At 36.1% G+C, this 21,655-nt stretch overlaps 1 protein-coding gene across 1 annotated transcript in view; it reads right to left on the bottom strand.

The window, feature by feature from the left end:
* col5a2 (collagen, type V, alpha 2) overlaps positions 1-21,655 on the bottom strand; it is a 115,779-nt gene that overhangs the window by 51,735 nt on the left and 42,389 nt on the right. Inside the window, exons 2-11 of the mRNA XM_002931500.5 lie at positions 9,313-9,534; positions 8,668-8,681; positions 6,348-6,380; positions 5,826-5,858; positions 5,682-5,735; positions 3,676-3,771; positions 3,385-3,465; positions 2,926-2,970; positions 1,907-1,960; positions 484-537 (exon numbers count right to left, since the gene is read on the bottom strand). Coding sequence (XP_002931546.2) covers positions 484-537; positions 1,907-1,960; positions 2,926-2,970; positions 3,385-3,465; positions 3,676-3,771; positions 5,682-5,735; positions 5,826-5,858; positions 6,348-6,380; positions 8,668-8,681; positions 9,313-9,534 — 686 coding nt within the window. The remainder of the gene's footprint in view (positions 1-483; positions 538-1,906; positions 1,961-2,925; positions 2,971-3,384; positions 3,466-3,675; positions 3,772-5,681; positions 5,736-5,825; positions 5,859-6,347; positions 6,381-8,667; positions 8,682-9,312; positions 9,535-21,655) is intronic.

Here is a 21,655-nt window from a genome sequence, read left to right as displayed (position 1 = left end):
GACAGTACTGAGGTGCAGTAGATAGTGTTTAAATTAAACTATTATTTTAGCTACTCAGTCAAGGATTCATGCACCATACATTGTAATATAGATTTTTAGCTATGGACTATGAATACAGTTTGTAACTTAATTAAGTGATGGACATGACTTTGTCTGAATTGGTGGCCTTATGGGGGGTGAGTCAATTATTTGGTTAAATGTTCACTGATGGTTTGTGTTAAGTAAAAGGGCACATGTGGGGAGCGAAACACACAAGCAAATTCAGCTTTTTGCAAGGTACCTTGCCTGGTTTGTGCTCCCCCTAGCCTATTTACTGTAGATTGGAGGAAAAGAGGTCTCATTGAAACAAGGGATTCTCTCCCTAAAGTATTTGTACTGGTAGATAAAACTGAAATTATACTGAATTGTTCTATAAGATAAAATTGTGAATGTTCAGGAAAAAATGAAATGATCTATTAGCAAGAAATATTAATATTATCTTACATCTTCACCCGGTTTTCCTGGAGGCCCCTCAGGACCACGCGGACCCAGTGGCCCCTAAACAAACAAAAACACTTGCATGAACACACAAAGTACAAAACATATTTTCACATTTTTTATATTAAATAAGGCAAGAGGTAATAGGTATGTGAAGATTCTTTCCACAACAAATTCTAAACACTATCTAACATGCAAAAGAAGCTGGTGATTGAGTATGAAGTGTTAATGGTTTTCATCATGTAATCAGAATATTTAAATAGCTTTAAATTAAAACATGAAATCTATTTATTATGGCATGTTAACAAGAAACTGTTACACAGAAATTATATAAATTATACCCTTTTACTGGAAACAAATACAAATCAAGTTAAGACAACTTAGCAAAGCTTATCATCTAACTCAGTGATCCCCAACCAGTGGCTTGTGACAAGTTGCTCACCGACCCCTTGGATGTTGCTCTCAGTGCCCCCAAACCAGGTAGTTATTTTTGAATTCCTGACTTGGTGGCAAGTTTTGGTTGAATAAAAATTAGCTTTACTACCAAATAAAGCGTCCTGTAAGCTAATAGTGTGCATAAAGGCTACCAAATTGCCAATCTTAGCCCTTTTATGATGCTTGTGTTGCTCCCCAAGTCTTTTTACATTTGACTGTGGCTCACGAGTAAGAAAGTTTGGGGATCTCTGATCTAACTGATGGGAAATTAATAGTGTTTGGTGATAGTATGTGTATGGATACATCAAAGGTGGAGTATATTTATGATCAAAAAGAGTTCTCTAAATGGGTCCCACGTTAAACATACTTTCTGCATATTGTTTAAACGCATATTTTGTATTTATTTATTGCAGAACAGTAAAAAATAAATGTACTAGGAAATGAAACAACAGACAGAATACATTTTCACCACAAGCCTTACAGGTATATATTACTCCTTGAAGATTAAAGCAAGCTGTAAAACACATACCGATGACATATTCAGTATACCAGCTAGTAACAGGTAGTTATATTTGTGATTAACAGAAACCCTACTGCACCCTAGCAGGGTATGCAGTACTATAACTGCTTAATGATTATTTATTAGTATAGTCATACATTAGACTAAGAGGCCAATTTATCAATAATTGTAGCCAGTCGACTGTAAAATCAAGCAAATTCACAGAAATCATGGGAAGTCACAATGAAAATTAGTCAAAGTGTTTTTATAAATGTTCCCCTATGTAGCTAATCATTTTATCATAGTCATTTTTAAAATGAAAGGTGTCTCCCTCCAGTGTTTTATGTACTTAAATTTTTTAATACAACTATTTTTCTAATTTATATAAGAAATATTGCATGACACAGCATATAACTTAGAACTGTATACTTATTTTGCAGAGCTTTAGAAACATTAGTTTTCATGTAAGTATTCTATGTCATCATTGAAGCTTACCATAGATCCTGGTTCACCTGCTTCTCCAGGAGGACCTTGAGGACCCATGCCGCCCTTAAATATAAAAGACATTTCAATTACTACAATAATGCAAGAACAGAATGACCAAGGGGCCCATTCATGAAAGCACACATTTTTGGTTGTTAAAAGCACGACTGCAAAAAATTCAGAGTAACCACGATAATTTGTGATGTGCGAAAATGTCACGAAAATTATTTTCTTAGTCGTACAAAAATATTGTGGGTGCGATCGTAAAGTCACAAAATTTTCAGATCTGAACGATCGTAAACAGCGCAAAAACCTTTCTGGCTTTGAAATTTCAATGCATGATTTTGGAAGCCTTCCATAGGACTCAATGGCACTGTACAGATCCAACCTGGCCAAAAGATCACGATACCAAAGCTTGAATGAATTCCGAAATGGTCGTAGTCTTTGAGAAAAATATTACTTTTTCGTGGAAGTTAACGAAAACCACGAACAAGTCCTGCAATTTTAACAATATTATCGTGGTCATTACGAAAAGTTCTATAAATTAGAAAAATACGATTTTTTCTGGGAAAAAAAATTTGTGTTTTAATGAATGGGCCCCTAATTGTATCTGACATTTTCCCTTTTCTTGTGTTGTCCCTCTTGAGAGGACATCATTTGATAATGTCTAAGTAGTTTCTTAGGCACAGGTATATTGCTTCAAATTTAATTAAGTAAATAAGCCTACAGTTATGTAATTTAATTAATATTTATATACTCAATATCCATTATTAACTGGATTATTTATAAAAAAAAAATCACAATTGGTTAGAAAAAAACATTCTTGTTGGGTCATATTCAGCCTGCAGCCTAGAGTTAAATTACCCTGTACAGAATTTCTTTAAATTACATTATTGGTTAAAATTGGTTACATTATTGGTTAAAACGCTTGGTCTCTCTCTGCCAAACTGCCAAACCCCCACTATCCCACACTTTTAATGATTTAAAAAACTGGTGAACATCTAATATATTATATTACACAGATTACTTACTGGATTTCCTGGAAGACCTTGAGGACCTCTAGGTCCTACTTGACCCTATAATGGAACACATATCAGTAGTCATCAGCTTAAATGTATGAAACACACAATTTAAAAGTAATAAAAAAAATGAAGTTTTAAAAATAACGAAATGTTTAAATACCCAGTGGCATTAAACAACATATTAAGTTTATATATTCTGTTAAGCAAAGCAAAAGCAAATGTCTTTTAAAAGGTACAGTTGTATTATGTTTTGAAAATCACTGCCATAGTGCCCAGATATCAAGAAACATTACAAGAAGACACACGTTAGGGCACTTAGCAAACAATCAAATCAAAATACAGCCACACGTCAGGAAAGGTGATTACCAGAGATCTGAGAAGCAGAAAAAAGGACAAAGCTCCACACAGTAACTATGGAAACCCATAATTAAGCACTGTCGTTTAACGGTCCTTATAACACACACTTACCACTGAGCCAGGCATTAATCCCATTTGTGATCCTAGTCCCGATTTCTCATCAAAACCACCCTGCATCTGAGCGGAATATGGCTGTGAATAGAGAAAGTGTATACCTTACACACATGCACAAAAAAAATTAACATTAAACACATTTTGCATTTCTAAATGACTGTGACAAAATATAAATACTAATTTGCATAATAAAATGCTTTTCTCTGCACCCCAAGTTACTGCACATGCATATTTTAATAATCTTGTACCTGTTATCTCATAAATGATGTTAATTTTGTTTTCACATACCTGTCCAGGCAGAGAGGGATGCCCAGGTGGGCCAGGGTCTCCAGGCTGTCCAGGGATGCCAGGCTCTCCATCTAAACCAGCTGGGCCACGTCCACCCTATTTGATATACAATTTTATTGCAGTTTCATAATTACATTAAATACTTGGCCTTAAATTGAGAAATTAAATTGTGATGGTACTATATTACACATTAGGAAAATAGCTTGTGTTTTAAGATGACCAATAGAAACAAGCTTTGATCTTAAGTCTGAATTAAGACATTCCATAGGCAACCCATAGACAATAGGGGTAACCCAAATCACATATACATTTTCAATTATACAAACAGTGTTTATGAACTTCGAAACCAAATCATAAGATTTAGTTAACATGTAAATGCACGTGTCTAAAAGTCCAAATATAGATGACACACCATTAATTTTCCATCTAGCTCACCATGTATAAAGTACAACATTGTGTTAAATATTCTCATTCAAATATAACTAATTAGTGATATAGTGGTTGATCCTTTAAACTTCAGCTGCCAGACAAAACCACAGCTTGAAGTCATATTATTGATTAGGGTGCTTACAATATATATTTATTTTTTGCCTTTCTATTTAAAAATAATGTTTTACTTTACTAAAAAAAAGATGAATATAATATCTGAGAAATTAAGTCAGGTGCTAATCAAAAAAACAATGATTTTTGAGTTCTGAAACAGGGACTTACAAAACGGAGCAAACTATTTCTACATTTCTAGATAGCTTAGCTAAAGTTCCAGTCTTTAGCTATTTCTCCATAGTTCATGAGAAACTAGAAAAAAAATCATTCAGCTGTTTTGCACTTTGCCATATAAAATGTTGTTTCTCAAATTGATTCTTGTAGCTATGCACAAAATAAACATGGAAAAACAAGTTTCAATTACTGCATCAAAGGCTTTCCAAACTATTTGCATCTGAATATTTTCCAATGGCTCATAAGCTTTCCCTAATTTTATGAAACAGCACTGACATCCAGTGTTGATAAGGAGTAAATACAAATATTATGTTTGCCTTCATCTTCATTTTTTTAATGACAGAATGCAGAAATTGTTTTTTATCTATATTTTTAAAATCAAGTCATCTCTAATATGCATAAATAGCCTTTGTCACACCTTAATATTCTGCAATTTCTGAAGTTGTTCTGTCTTCAAATTTCAAGTTCTTTTATAATCAGTTTTCATTCTTTGACAACAAACATCTCAAAGCTTTCATGGTAGCAAAGGGTACACAACATACAGTATGCAGCAACAAAAACACACAGGAACAAGCACAGCATTACTAGGATTTAAAAAATTGCCAAACAAAAATGGAAACAAAAAGAATGTTTTTTTTTTATTTTGGGTCTCACAAAGAGACCTTCACCTGTAGTAAAAAACAAATATATATATAAAAAATAAAAAGAAAGGGTACTGCACACACAGGGACTTAATGCAAAGAAAAAAGTGTTTATTGAAAAAAATCCAACGTCTGTGCTCTTCCTCAGGGAAACGCACAGACACACACATCACAGAGGTGAAGACAAAACAATGTAAAAAAACATCTTCCCGGGTGCAAGGAAAACTAAAATTTATAGTAAAAAAAGTTTTGTTTTCCTCGAGTCTTTGACAAAAGAATAAAAACGTTTATGTAATTACATGCAAATTCCAACGTTTCGGTCACGGCAGCATGACCTTTGTGTATCCACAGGTCCTTTTCTTTATCTACGTAATATTTTAGCATGCAGTCATGCTGTTTACAGCCATGTAAACATAAATATCTGGATATATGTGGCTCTTTACTAAAATACATCAAGGTTTTTAATTAATAGCAGCTAACTTACTGTATTACAAGCCATACAAGTTGAATAAAACAATAGCATTATGTTTAGCTACAGAGACCAAATCAGTAAGTATTCTCTTGTTTTAGCTGACCAATCACAGTGCAAACAAAGCAATGATCTATCTTTTATAATAAAATGTAATTTAAATATTACTTCTTACTTACAGGTCTTCCCTTTGGACCCCTGTCTCCTCTTGGTCCTTGTGATCCTGGGGGTCCCTGTAGTTAACACAATTTTTGATTTTATACTTGTATAACAGATGTGAAACTTAAAACTTAAATTAGAATGTTATCAGTATTAGTACTTACCGCAGGGCCTGGACGGCCACGAATACCAGATACCTATAAAATGAAACAGGTAACTGCCATTAGCAAACAAGTTATGGCACACCTGTAGTTTATTCAAATGATCACTGTATACTTTCAATGCCAAATAAACATGTGTTAACTTGCATATTATCATTTGTCATCAGACATAACTGATTGGAATAATCTACAAGTATTTTACTTGAGGTATATACATCTAAAAGGATGTCAAGCGAATTGTTGCAAAATCACTTGCCTGAATATCTTTTTATTTAATGTCTGGTGCGACAGTGTGATAAAATATTTCCTAAGATCTTTATCTTCCCTTTTCTTCATATATATAAAGATTAAGTCATCAGCAACATACCGATATCTGCCCTTTGCACCAATAACATTTGGGCTCATTAATCAGTGCTGCTGCAAAAGGGCTAGAACCTTGTGCTGGATTAAAATATGTGTGTGGATATCTGCATGCATTAGAATAGGATCCTACTTGAGTCCAAAAACATGAAATACAGTACTTACAGCTGGGACATCTCCAGGATCCCCCTTTTGACCCTGATTTCAAAAGAACAAATACATTCCCTTTAGAATGGTAAACCTAAGAATCACACTAAATGGCTTTTTACTAATAGATTATGCTGTTCCATTTTCATAGTACAGTAGTCTAAAATAGAACATTAAAATAATAAAATGATTGGCCATTTGAGCAAAACATAAAATGGAGAATAAAGAAAGAGGTGCATACAACAGCTACATAACACAACTACCTTTACCTGCAAGGTTAACATTCTGACAGTGTGATTGAGGATAGTTACAGCAGTGGCCACCTATGTACCAGTATGACAGAGAAGACAACAGAAAAGTTTTTTTATCTAAACCTCAGAGGTGCATAACTGCATAGGAGGCCCCCCTTTTCATGGATGGATTAGCTACAGCAGTGGTTGCCTGTGTAGTGGTTGCCTGTGTAGGCAGGCAAAGTAGGTACTTCAGGCTACATCTATACCAAATTCAACAGGTAGCAGAGAAAGTAACCCGATGACCCGTAACAAAGTGTAGGGAAGCAGGGACAGAGCCGTAGGGTTGACATAGCCACTCCCACTTAGTGGGGATTGGTGGATTTGAAGTTGCAGGGAGTAGCGTCAGGAGGGGTATAAATAGTGGGGGTTTTTTCACGCTTCTTATTCCATTTTAGGCGGCACACCAAAACACCCACCCTCCCTCCCTACACAGGTGTTGGAATTGAAGTGTTGTTGGCGGGGTGGTTGAGTCTGGGAAAACAATGGTTAGGTTAGGAAGGGAGTTTAACAGTTATTTGGGGCTGGCACGCCTGGAACCTCAGAGGTAAGGAGGGGTGGGTGGTTTATTTGGGTGAGGGACAGGGCAAGATCCAACGATGCTCATGTCATGTAAAGTCACACATTGACAAGTCTCAACAATGAACTGACATTAATTGCTCACCAATGCTGGAAAATGTTAATAAAATTTTTGTCCAGTGAAAAAAATTGCTGCCAGATTAGAAAAAGCCTACCATCCACCCCCATTGGAAACAACTCCAATGAAAAACCGTTATCCCCCAAAACAATACCTACTAATTTGATGTGCAGCATTAAAACATTAGGATTACACATGAAAGTAAACAGAAAAAGCAAACCATATCCCTCCATACTAGTACAGGTATAGGATCCCTTATCCAGAAACCCGTTATCCAGAAAGTTCTGAATTACGAAAAGGCCATCTCCAATAGACTCCATTATAAGCAAATAATTCTAATTTTTAAAAATGAATTCCTTTTTCTCTGTAATAATAAAACAGTACTTTGTACTTGATCCCAACTAAGATATAATTAAAGGAGAAGGAAAGGCTAATAAAGAGTTTATCTCAAGCTGCAGGCATACCTTCAGTTGTCTCAATAGTGCCCTTAAGTCTCCCCATATTTCACCTGTTTAGATGATCAAAAGCCAAACAGGAAGAAAAAACGCTGAGCTGAATGCATCGCTCCTGCACAGACACTACGACCAGCTACCGAGTAAGCGCATGCGCATTGAACATACCCTGTGAGCGCGCTTTTGATCTCACAAGCAGGAGCGGCTCGGGCAGAGTAGGTTGCGCTCACGTCTAGGGGGAGGGAGAAGGTTTGCACATGCGCGTTTCCTTACACAGCGCCATGTTGGTTATCCAACATGGCGGCTGCAATAGCGATTTTGAAAATCAAAACGTGCAGGCAATATACTGGCTTTCCAGGTAAAAAAAAGTAGTGATCAGCTACAGGGACATAGGGTCGCTTTATTAACCCTTTCCTTCTCCTTTAATCCTTATTGGAGGCAAAACCATCCTATTGGGTTTATTCAATATTTAAATGATTTTTAGCAGACTTAAGTTATGGAGATCAAAATTACAGAAAGATCCCTTATCCGGAAAACCCCAGGTCCCGAGCATTCTGGATAACAGGTCGCATAGCTGTAGTGTTCTTTGATACAGTCTGTCTAGTGAACTACACCCTTAAGTATCTTAAGTTTATGTAGCTACCCATGTCTAAATAATTATGTGAAAGTTGTATTATTTTGTTTAATGGTGATGCAAAGCATAAATAGACCAGTACTGAACGACAGAGTGATAGCACTTCAAGGTTTTTACAATTAAAGGAAGAGCAATGGTTAGTATGTGCAAAATGTCTAATTCCTGTTTAGCTGTGCAGTTTAACTGTGAGATGTGAATTGTGAGATTAGCAGTATACGAGCAATGCAAATATAGCCATGTTTTTTAAAATGTTACTGTAAGGTTAAACTAAAGCACTTAATTCATTGTGCAAGGTTGTTTTGGTTATTATTAAGGATTTACTTACCTTGGGTCCTCGATCTGCAAAAGCAAACATAAGAAGAAATAACATTACTGAGTGCACAAACTCTTAAAATGATTTCACATTGAAAGCTTCCAACCTCCCCTGTGTAAGCTGTGCTGTCCTGAGAAAGTGCAGGGCTTACTCTAACATACACAGCAGTTTGGTGGTTTGGTCACATCTGAGTGTGGTGCTAAGAAATACATTGGGAATACTGCATACATTGGGAATTTCCATTAAGGGCTCTGGCACACGGGGAGATTAGTCGCCCGCGACAAATCTCCCTGTTCGCGGGCGACTAATCTCCCCGAGTTGTCTTCACCTGCCATCCCACCGGCGACAATGTAAGTCGCCGTTGGGATGGCACACGCGGCGGCGCGATTTCGCGAATTCGCGAACAGGGGCGACTAATCTCCCTGTGTGCCAGAGCCCTAAAAGAAACAACTATTTATCTAAACCATGTTTAACATTGGTACCACATAAAATTAAGACATTTTTTAACTTGAAAATATTTGGTCAATTTGCATGATATTTTTTTTAGGAAAAAAGACATTTTTGCTTTCTATATTGTATAATAAAAGTAAAGCTTTTTCAAAAAATAATATCCGAAATGCACAAACACCCCAGTGAATTAATGTGGCAAGTACTTACCATGGGTATTTGGCCGACCACCGGAGGTACTTCTGCACACTGCACAGCATTCTCCAGGAGGGACCTCAGGACTGTCACAGTCTAAGATGTCAGGGCACTGAATTTCATCACATAAGATTGCACCATTGTCACATACACAAATTTGACATGCGGAAGGTTTCCAAACATCTCGGTTCATGTAAATTTTATCATCTTGCTTACAGGCAATGTCATCAACTTCACCTGAAACAGAATCAAACGAATAGATATCATTATATGATTGATTTGCATGTAGATATTTAAATGTATTTTCATCAATGTTAAAAATGAGATTTTAAATTAATTTTGGTAGAAGACGTTGCTTTCAGAATAAAAAGTTTCTTGCCTTTTTCTTTGATTCTACTGCTCATGTATTCTTTGATACTGCTGGATACTTAAGATCCCATGAGCATTTGTGCGTGTTGTGTGAATGTCACAGGGGCTCCACTGGGGCATAAGTGATGTGGATGCTAAACAATATATTTGAATATGGGGTAATAACAATAAAAACATCACACAGACTCTGTCTATACATCTGCTCCTTTTCCAACATTTAGACGCTTAAAGGTACAAAGTCTACCCAGGTATAGAAACCAAAAGGTTGGCTTCACACAACTAACCCATCTAATGATATATTACTTTATCTTACTGGAACTGTGGCAGATTATCCCATTTATGTCATATGCAGCATATTCACTGGGACCTTAAGTAAAGTAAAACTTATTTTACAAACCCTTTATGTTATATATGTGTGTGTGTGGTTTATGTTTACTCTTAAAGGGGTGGTGCACCTTTAGCTAACTTTTAGTTGTTATAGAATGGCCAGGTATATAGCAATGTTACAACTGGTCTGCATTTTATTTTTTTTATCTTTTATCAATTTTGAACTATTTGCCTTTCCTTTTCTAACCCTTTCCAGATTTCAAAAGGTGTTTGCTGCCGCCGACAGCAAACAAAAAATATTGCTTTAAAGCTACAACTTATTTGTTATTGTTACTTTTTATTACTTATTTTTCTATTCAGCGCCACTCTTATTACAGTTTCTCATTTTTTACATTATTAACATTTATTTATAAAGCGCCAACATATTCCGCAGCGCTGTACAATAAGTGGGTTACATACATTGGACATACAGAGTAACATATAAAGCAATCAATAACCGATACAAGAGGTGAAGAGGGCCCTGCCCAAAAGAGCTTACAATCTACATTCAAACCACTTCCTGATTGCTAGGGTAATTTGAACCCTAGCAACCATATAGTTGCTAAAATTCCAAACTGGAGATAAAAAGCTAAATAATTCAAAAACTACAAATTATAAAAAATGAATGCCAGTTGTAATAAAAAAAATGTCATTCTAAGCAACCCTTCCAATACGCAAAAATTCCAAATTTTTGCCATTGAACCAATGGCAAAGAAAATCGAAAAGAAATATACTTCTTTCAGTTGCAGAGATTGCTTATCTCAACTGGATCCTAGGAAAGGATAGAGGATGGACAGGGTGATCCCTAGAATACTGCCTAAAGCTGGGGGACCAAAGCCAACCAGAAATAGCCAACAAATAAAAACCTGCATCATATCTCTTATAAAATAGTGACATAAATGACATAAAAAAATCTTATTTTGCTAAATAATATCGACAATTATAATATCACTGATTAGAACACTGCAGAACACTGCATAGAACTGATGCATAAGCTTTTGTTTTAAAATTTGCCAATGGATTTTCACAGATTTAAAGCTCCAATGTGTTTTTCTTGGGAAAATAATTCTTGCCAAAGGAACATACGCCTTAAATGAACATCTGGTCTCAAAAGTAAATATTTTGAAAAACCTAACCAAGCTTAACTCTTGTTAGAAAACAGATTTTACAGTTAAAGAATTCACTCCAGATGGAATTCAATTTACTTCCCCCTTCTGAGCATGACCTATCATATTATGCATTGTTTGAAAAAAATTAGATTTCTTCCCAGATGCCTAGCATATGATTTGTATCTTCCAGTCTGTACTCAGTAATATGAAAACTATAGGTTTAACTGAATTCACATTATTTGTCTTAAGCAAAGTCATAGGGGCAGATTCATGGAATCACGAGTTCGAATCCCGAATGGGATAAATTCAGATTGGATGCGAAAACTTCTGAAGATCACAAATATCACGAAAATGCTTACGAAAAAAACGTATTAGTCACGATAATATCGTATTGGCGATCCGAAAGTCACAAAATTTTCGTACTGAACAATTGTAATCAGCGGGAAAACCTTTCCGATTTTTCGTGCAAGCATACGAAAAAGTTGCACAAGCGTACGAAAAAGTCGTGCGGGCGTCGAAAAAGTCACTTAATCACCGAAAAATTCACCTTAAATACGCTCGGAGCTTTCGAATGAATGCTCCGAGCGTTCCTGTCTTAGTAAATCTGCCCCATAATATATACTGTCATAACATTATATACCATCCACATAATCACAGAGCATTTTCAACAGACATTTCATAATATAATCTTGCTAAGAACTTATCATTACTAATATTTTATATAATATGTCCTAGTAAGTTGGTAATGTTTATGTCCATAGCAATCTAACATTTGACACACTAACTAAAAGCACCATTCACATTCACCTTCCTTTGAGCAACAGCATTTAGTCAGTTTCTAGAATTTTGAAATGTATTCAACTTTTCTCATCAAGAACTTTCTAACTGAGCTTTCTAAGAACTTTCTAACTAAGCTTTCTAAGAACTTTCTAACTAAAAGAACTTTCTAAAATAACTTTCTAAAATAACTTTCTAACTGGAATTACCAAGGTTATGAAGCATTTTTACATGATTTCATTCATTCTTTTAATATGCATTGCATACTGAACACAAGTGAATATTTTTTTTGCTTTTTCATAAGCTATTCTTGTAAAAACAGGACAGATACAAAGCTGACTTAAAAAAGCAGAGATCGCTGAATATTTTTATTGTATGTTTAAAGGTTAAGACAAAGAAATTTCAATAAAATATCAGAATTGCAGGTTAATGTCAAACTGCCAAAAAGTATGAATTGGAAGTCTTTGGAAGCACAGGTGTTAAGCACAGGTGTGAGCAAATTTTTGGCCCCAAAATAACATTTTTTGAGCCAAAAATCACACAGCACTACTTCCCTTCTTGATGTTTTTCATTTAAGAGAAAGGCAGTTGTTGAAATTAATCAGCTAAAATATGAAGGCTTAAAAGCACCCATGTGACTTCAGTCTAAGGTTAAGACAACAAGAAGGCAGAGAATGTGTGGATCACATCAGTGATATAATAATGATATCTTTAAATGGCTGAACATGGTGAGCCATCTGAACAAAATACCTAGAAAATGTTCCTTCTATCTATAGCTGTCACATATGTGATCACTTGCATAGTAATAACGTAAAGTCAAAATAACTAGTGATGAGTGAAATAATTCAGCAGGCATGAATTTGCGGCAAATTGCCGTGTTTGGCCACAAAATTGTCGGTCAAGTCTATAAAATTTCATTTCCCGTGCCCTCACTGGTTTCTGGAGTCGCTTTTGGTCCAGAATTTATCTTGTAACTTTCTGACAAATCTGGTATAAATGTTGTTTTTTATTATTTTTATTTTGTTTTATGTTATTATAATGAATAAATGAGTACTTTCTATATTCAGGATAACCTTACATATTCAAGGGTGTAGTAAAAACATTTCATCCCTAGGAAATGAGCATCCTATGTCATGTGTGTTCAAAAGCAGAAAACATTTCCACTATTCTGTTCCTCTTTCAATTTTCATACAAAAGTGCAAAAGGAAAAAACCTTCACGTACTGTAATTACCTATGCAAGGAGGAAAGTGTTTCTACAAGGCCACTGATAGATGTCTTGAGTATAACATAACTGATTCTTCTGAAGTCTATGCTGCATTGTATGATGTAATACAAAATCAGTCACTATGAGATGAGGTTCTCAATATTTTTTGACACTAATTAGAGAAGGCTAAGACTTCCTAGGTCATGTTTTCTGGTGGTGAAGTTTAAGGTATCTTCACCAGACATACTGTCACATTATGTACATGGAATCCCAATGGTACAGGCACTAAGCAGGTGACGCTACCGGTACTAAAAATAAAAAAAGCTGTAATGGAGCTACAGTAATTTCTCCCTTAGTAACTGATGCAAGTCAAGGAAGGAACTTTATGAGCGAAGTTTGAGCCAATACAAATTCCAGATGCATGTAGAAAGTTAGTCAAAAAATATAGTGGGCTAATATTGACCAATTGCAGTGTCATCTAGGAAAGTTCTGCCTGGTTTTCCAAATTAGTAAAACCAGGCTGTCTGGGTAAAAACCGAATGGCAACCCTAGCCACACTCCTGTAGTCTGTGGACTAAATGTCTCATTATGAGGTGTTTAGAACTTGGTAGCTAGCAACTGCAGTAAGAACTTCTACCATATTAGAAGTTGCTTCTATGTTTTTAGTTGCAGTAATGCAGGGCCTTGATTCTTACCTGTTACATGTGCAGACAAACTATATTTCCCATTATTCACGGCTAGGCTTTTAAGCAGTAGAAATGAATCTGAGTTCTAAGGGTCATTTACCTCTTGTTGGTACCAGAGAATCAGTCAAATTGTTTATCAATTATGTACTGCCCATGTTTGAAAAGTCTATAAATAAATTCCATAAGGCACAGTTAGAGCCTCAATCACATCAGAACAGCATAGCAGCTAGAAGAATATGAGCTATAATTATGTGATGCAATAATATACCTCAAGATATTGTTCTTCCTAATTATAGACTTTTAGCAGGGACCTGCAGCTGTGCAGATAGACTACAAACCAGTAATGCACTTTGAAAGCAAGTGGTTGTAAAACTGGAAGAGAGCTTAAGAGTTGACATGGCATCTTTATATATTAGGAGAAGAAGGATAAAATTAAAAGGGCAGTTAACCTTTACAAATATATAATGTTCAAATTATAAACTACAAATAATGTTTTTTTTGTTAATTACCTTATATATTCTATTCTTTTTATCTTATCTATAACTTGCATTTAAAAATGACAATTATAAATTGTTAAAGCCGGATTGTCAGCTTTATTAACTGATGCATTGATACATTTTTCAACAACCTCAGAAAGGTGCCAGCAAATAATGTACCAAGTAAAGAGACCGAAAATGCAATGTATAAATAAATGTATTAAACTGTGACAGATTAAAAAGTCAACAACCTATCATAATGAAAACCTACTGGGGGAAAACTGTTTCTCCCACTGGAGATGCAAGTTTATAAATAATATTATTTGGTGAAAAATTGTTGGTAGGTAGTATTATGGTGCCCACACTGGGAGGGGGAACGGTCTCAGGCAGTCATGTTTCATGACATGCTTGCACTTAATGAGAGAGCCACCCAGCCGGCTCATTATGCACATGTGTGTGACATCACATGCATGCGCATAATGAGCAAGTTGGGACACTATGGGGCAGATTTACTAATCCACGAATCCGAATCCCGAATGGGAAAAAATTGGATTGGAAATGAACATTTTGCGACTTTTTCGTATTTTTTGAGTTTTTTTCGTCGCCGTCACGACTTTTTCACGAATTGTCGCAACTTTTTCGTAGCCGTTACGACTTTTGCGAATTGTTGCAACTTTTTCGTATTGAGCAACGCGACGGCGACGAAAAATTCGCCACAATTCGCGCAAAATACCGATCATTACGAAAAAAAACTCATTTGGACGCTTTCGGTCCGTTCGTGGGTTACTAAATCTGCCTCTAAGGGTCAGATTTACAAATTGTATTTTTCAGCACTAACAATTGTGGATTATACTGATTACTTTAAATGACCAAACATTTATTATACTTACAAACCAATAAAAACACTAATATAAAACTTTTCCAGTTAAAACATGTTTGCTTTATGCTTTTAGAGGTTTTTGGCGGTTTTGATGCTTTCATTCGTACAATAACTGTAACAAAAACAAGAATTTTAAAGGTTTTCCTATTTTCCTATACAGATTCTCTTTGCTGTTTTTTGGGGGTTTTTTTCATTTTTTTTTTACATGCTTTTTTTTATTAGGCTGTTTTGATAAATAACTTGGTATTCATGGTTTTAGTGCAAATTAGTTTTTTTGTGGTTTTAAGAACCACTAAAACCACTTATATCAGAATGTTGATAAATGGGCAGCCTCTTCTCATTTGCAGGCTCATGTTTCATTATGGCCACCTGGACTGGAGCACTCCCTTCCACAATTAGCCCCCACCTCCAGTGGTGAAAACAATTTTCCACCCTTTAAAAAGCTAGTATTGGGAAACTTGATAGGAGAAAAAAAATGAATATATTTTTTTTTAAAAAAAGGAATAGAATCATTAATGTGCAATTGAAGAATTATACGTTTTGGGATGGTGAACTTTTTAAGCTTTATCAAGTATTGTTGGTTTCTTGCAGTTTCTAAACTGCAACTTCTTGCATCAGAAATATTAGTATATTAGGATATAAATTACAGGGTGTTATGGCCTTATAAATAATTCTTCTCATATAGCTTCAGTATGATCCTCTGAAGCATCTTTTTTTATTGCTGCCATCAAGCAATATGATAGGTGAAACTACTGTTTTATTTGATCTTATCATTGTTAAGAGTTTAGGATGTTTTAGTTTTTAGTATATTTATATCCTGCAGGATGTTTTTAAAAACATGAGTATACATACATACAGTAGAGGAGCCAGAGTGTCAAGACCCACCCAATAGCTGCACTGTTGCCTCAGCTCCAACTAATCAGTGGTTGACACAGGATATGGTGCTTAAAGGGTTACACAACATTAATGTGAACAAGGCACCAGGGCCAGATGGAATACACCCTCGGGTACTGAGAGAGCTAGGGTCAGTTTTACAGTGGCCTCTGTTTCTGATATTCTCAGACTCCCTTTCATCAGGTATGGTACCTACGGATTGGAAGAAGGCGAATGTCATTCCTATATTTAAAAAGGGAGTAAAATCTCAGCCTGGCAATTATAGGCCTGTAAGTTTGACATCCGTGGTGGGCAAGTTATTTGAAGGCTTGTTAAGGGATCACATACAAAATGATGTACTGGAGAATGCCATTATGATCAGTAATCAGCATGACTTGGGTGGGTATTATAAGTAATGTATCAGTGTTTGCAGATGACACAAATCTCTGCAGACCAGTCAATTCCATCCAGGATGTGGCATCCCTGCAGCAGGATCTTGACAAACTGGCAATCTTGGCGGCTAAGTGGCAGATGAGATTTAATGTGAATAAATGTAAGGTCATGCATCTGGGATGTAAGAATATGCAAGCCACTTATACTATACTATGCACTAGGCAAATCCATAATGGAGAAGGACCTTGGAATCCTTGTGGATAATAAACTTGGCTGTAGCAAGCAATGCCAGGCAGCAGCTGCAAGGGCAAACAAGGTTTTTAGCCATATTAAAAGGGGTATAGATTCACGGGAGGAGGGGGTTATTCTTTCCCTTTACAGAACACTGGTAAGGCCCCATCTAGAATATGCTGTTCAGTTTTGGTCTCCCGTGCTCAAACGGGACATTATTGAATTAGAGAGGGTCCAGAGAAGGGCAACTAAGCTGGTAAAGGGTATGGAAAGTCTCAGTTATGAAGAAAGACTGGCCAAGTTGGGTCTGTTTACACTGGAGAAGAGGCGCTTAAGAGGTGACATGATAGCTATGTATAAATATATAAGGGGATCATATAATAACCTCTCTGATGCTTTATTTACCAGTAGGTCCTTCCAACTTATACGAGGGCACCCACTCCATTTAGAAGAAGGGAGGTTCCATTTAAATATTCGGAAAGGAATTTTTACTGTGAAAGCTGTGAAGTTGTGGAATTCCCTCCCCGAATCAGTTGTACTGGCTGATACATTATATAGCTTTAAGAAGGGGCTGGATGGATTCTTAGCAAGTGAGGGAATACAGGGTTATGGGAGATAGCTCTTAGTACAAGTGAGGGAATACAGGGTTATGGGAGATAGCTCTTAGTACAAGTTGATCCAGGGACTGGTCCGATTGCCATCTTGGAGTCAGGAGGGATTTTTTTCCCTTCTGTGGCAAATTAGAGATGGGGTTTTTTTGCCTTCCTCTGGATCAGCTAGCAGTTAAGCAGGTTATAAATAGGCATTATGGTGGAACTTGATGGACGTATGTCTTTTTTCAAGCTAATTTACTATGTTACTATGTTATTGTAAATACACATCTGAAACAGACTCATGTAATTTGTATAAATTCCACAAGGGGGCATTGCATAGCCATTCGCCTTCTAATTGGCAGTGGTTTTCAGTACTTTAGTTTTTGAGATCACACCCAGTCTGCATTGCATTATTCATGTCTTTTGACTTTTTTCCAAGAATCCCTCATAAAAACCTGATTTCACAGTAGAATTTTCCTCCACATGTGACCAATCAATGTTCTATGTGGATGGAAAGAAGAAAAAATGCTGACCCTGTATCTTAAAATTACATTTTTGCATTAACTCCTTACTGCGAGGTTTGTCATTTAAAAGACAAATTCTCTTTTTAAATGTTTTGCATGCCTTCCATCTATACAGATTTTTAAGAAACCACAAAACATATTGCTAAAAGACGTGGGTTTGGGTAATTGTTATCTGAGACTTTGCAGAATTGATTTTGTGCTTTTCATTATAAAGTAGTCATAAACAAAATAAACTGTGTTTCCACCAGTCTGCTCTGTATGACCATTGACTTCTCCTCCTCTTGCCTGAGACAAAGATAAGTATCTGAACAGTGGCAAGACTGTGGAGACTTATTCCCTCCCTGGTACAACTTAAATCACTGTACTAAGCTTCTAGAACGAACACAAAGATGCAGATAAGTTGGTTGCAGGTCGGCCACAGCTTTATTAGAAAATACCTCATCATTAGTCCTTGCTATCTGTTTTCACATGTACCAAAACTTCTCATCTTAACGAACTTATAGCTGTTTCATAACCAAATGCCGCCCACTGCTAACGCAGTGCGCATGTATCAGACATCATATAACACCAGAAATTGATTGGCCAAGGACTATTACCCACAATTTGCTGTGACAACTGTTTACAACAAATATAAAGAAAGAATGGCCTAATCAATTTATTTTTTTTAACAGGTATTGCCAAGATGAATCCAGAACAGGGTGGGAGGGAGATGTAGGTCTGGTCACAGAAGCAGAGCAGAGGGAGTGCTGTGCAGGAGATGCCAGGCGGAAGAGGAGCGGTTGGCGAGGAAGCACAGGCGGCCCCTTGCTATAGGCTGCTATGTGCGGGAAGGGATAGGGTAAGTTAACCCTTTTGTGTGTGGAGGGAATTTGCATGCCACTTAGCGCCACAGTGCCTCTGCCCTTTCATTAAGCTTTTCAGCGCTCTCCACAAATAAAGCAGGCTTCTACCCTCAGGTGTGTAGGAAGAGCACAAAGGAAGCAAGTGAGGGTGGAGAAGATCCAAGAGAATTAAATCATTAGTACTTTCATTTAAAGTCATGGTCATAAATGATTATGGATGTCTTGAGGAAAATGTTTCCAGGTTAGTTGCACCTTAAGTAGACCATAACATCTAATTAGAAATATGGTAGATGGTGCCTCTTTTATCTGGTGCTTTTAAGTAAAAATGATTTTTTGGTGTGCATTCTCAACCTGTTTTTTCCTCTGAATTTCAAGCAACTATGAGTATGATGATTGGGCACATGGCTAGTAATAGGGGCACATTTACAAAAGCACGAACGCTCCGAGTGTATTTTCGCCGATTTTTTCGGGCGTCCGCACGACTTTTTCGTATGGCGCACGACTTTTTCGTACGGCGCATCGACTTTTTCGGACGTTTGCACGAAAAAATCGGAAAGGTTTTACCGCTGTTTACAATTGTTCGGTACGAAAATTTCGGGACTTTCGGATCACCAATACGATATAATCGTGACTAATACAATTTTTTCGTAAGCATTTTCGTGATATATGCGATCTTCCGAAATTTTCGTTTCCAATACAATTTTTTCCCATTCCATTCGTGATTCGGATTCGTGGATGAGTAAATGTGCCCCATAGTCTATAGGATTACTGCAAATCTGCTCTGGTAGGAAGAGCCAAGGTATATCATTTCTATCACTATCATTTGTGGGGCTTAAACTGACCCTAAATAAAAACATAAATACATTTTAAACATTTATGAAGATGGAATCTAGATACCGACAGAGTGACATTTTTAGAGTTACTGTTCCCCTGGCATTCATAGATTTCCATTGGATGGTAATGTTATGATATCAGGCTGCTGCTCATAAAACTATTACTATTCACTATTACTATTCATTAAGAACATCTTCCTAGCAATATAAACCTATATAACTGTGAGGTAGAGGACACCACGTCTTTTTTCTAAAAACATAAAATATTAGTTTTACAATAATGTTTATTAGACCTTTTGCAGTCATGGAACACAGGAATTACACAAATCTGTACCTGCTATACTGTACATGAAGAAAATGCTTATGATAAGAACAGAAATCTGGCATGATTCCAGAATGAAATAACTTACTTGAGGCAACTGTGGGATCATCCAAAAGTCACAATTTGAACATCTAATATTAACATGACATTCTTAACAAATACTTTAATCCTTTGCTTAAAGGGGCTGTATATATATATTCTGCCTAGCAGTATGTTTGTTGCTTGCAATAAAACTGCTCCTCTGTGGTATGGAGTAGGTAATGTGCGGTAACAAGTAGGTAAGAGGCTGTTTGCAGCATGGGGTCTTTTGATTTTAGCCAGAGCTAAATTGTTTGTATATTTTTGTATATTTTTTAGGCATGCACCACATCCTCTTTTTTGGGGATTTGGGTGAATTATGAATCTTTCACAAAGGATTCAGCTGAACCCTGAACCAAATCAAAACCTTAATTTGCATATGCATATGCAAATTATGATAGGGAATGTGGGGGATCATGTGGCTTAAAGTCACATGATTTTAAGGGTTCAGATTTGCTTGGGCCAGATAATTGGATTCAGCTAGATCCTGCTGAAAAGGCTTGTACTATACTGCATACTGAATTAAATCCAGGATGTGGTGCATCCCTAATATCCATCCCTTGAGATTTCTCTGAGTACTCCAGTTTTCTTCCATACTCTAAAAATATACAGACAGGTTAATCAGCTCCTGATAAAATTGACCATAGTGTGTGCAAATGTGATAGGGACTTAAACACTTTAACAGTTTTATGGTATTACACCACCTTTTCAGATCATCTTATATGATATATTGGAGACTCATGACACTAAGCAATACAAACACCAACCTGATAATTGAACTGACTCTTCTAACCTTCAAAAGTATATGGCCAATCACTTACATATATAATTATCTTTATTTAGATGTGGCAAGCATATCATTATAAAGCATACCCTTGGAAACACCCATGTATTGAATCATATGTCCAATTTTGAAACATAGTTTGTATTCATAGGGGTCATTTCCAAATAGCCAATGAATCATCTCTTTCTCAAAACAGATATTATATTAATTTCATAAAATATGTGAAAAGAAATTGATACATCTGAATGCAAGTATTTTTAAACAAAGACCAGTTATTTTTACAGATGCACTACTTGTTTCACAAATAATTTGAGGTCATGCTGAGTAATTCATCATCACCTCATGCTATCGAAGCACCCCAGATGTCACATGTTGTCTCATAAAGTCCAGACCACCGTTATCGAATGTTCCAAAATATGCGTCACAGAAGATGAACTGATATTAACAAGAATACTGGACATTGATTGGTCAACGTATGGGGGTGCAGTGGGGGTAGCTGAAAATCCCCACAAGGAGTTATAAATAACATGATGAGATACGGACTTTAGAAGGTCAATGTACAACATTGCATTTGTACATTGGTTTTCTCTGCCGGTGTATTAAAAGCTTACATGATTTTTAAATCAGGTAATTCATGTAATTTAAGAATAGGCAGAATAGTTCTTCAACACAAGTCATATTTATTGTGCTCATGCTGAGAAAGGGTATTTATAGGTGTAAGCTGCACCTTTAAATTGGAAATTGAGGCACAATTATTAAGATTTTTTTTAAATTAACATGCCTTTACATTTATAGGTTAATATGTAATGAATAATAATGTAAAAGCCTATACTTATATGGGATCTATTATCTGGAAACCCCTTATTCAGAAATGTCTAAAATATAGTATTGCTACTTCCCATAGCTTCCTGTTTATCCAAGAAATGATTCTGTCTTTATGGATTTGCTTTTTCTCTTTAATAATTAGCCAGTACTTTGCGCTTTAGTTTTTTAACATTTGCATTTTAGTAGCCTTTGG

The sequence above is a fragment of the Xenopus tropicalis genome, chromosome 9 (assembly GCF_000004195.4).
Source record: "Xenopus tropicalis strain Nigerian chromosome 9, UCB_Xtro_10.0, whole genome shotgun sequence".
In the NCBI taxonomy this organism is placed as follows: Eukaryota; Metazoa; Chordata; class Amphibia; order Anura; family Pipidae; genus Xenopus; species Xenopus tropicalis.
The sequence above is the reverse complement of the archived record's forward strand: the minus strand, read 5'-3'. Positions and strand labels throughout refer to the sequence as shown.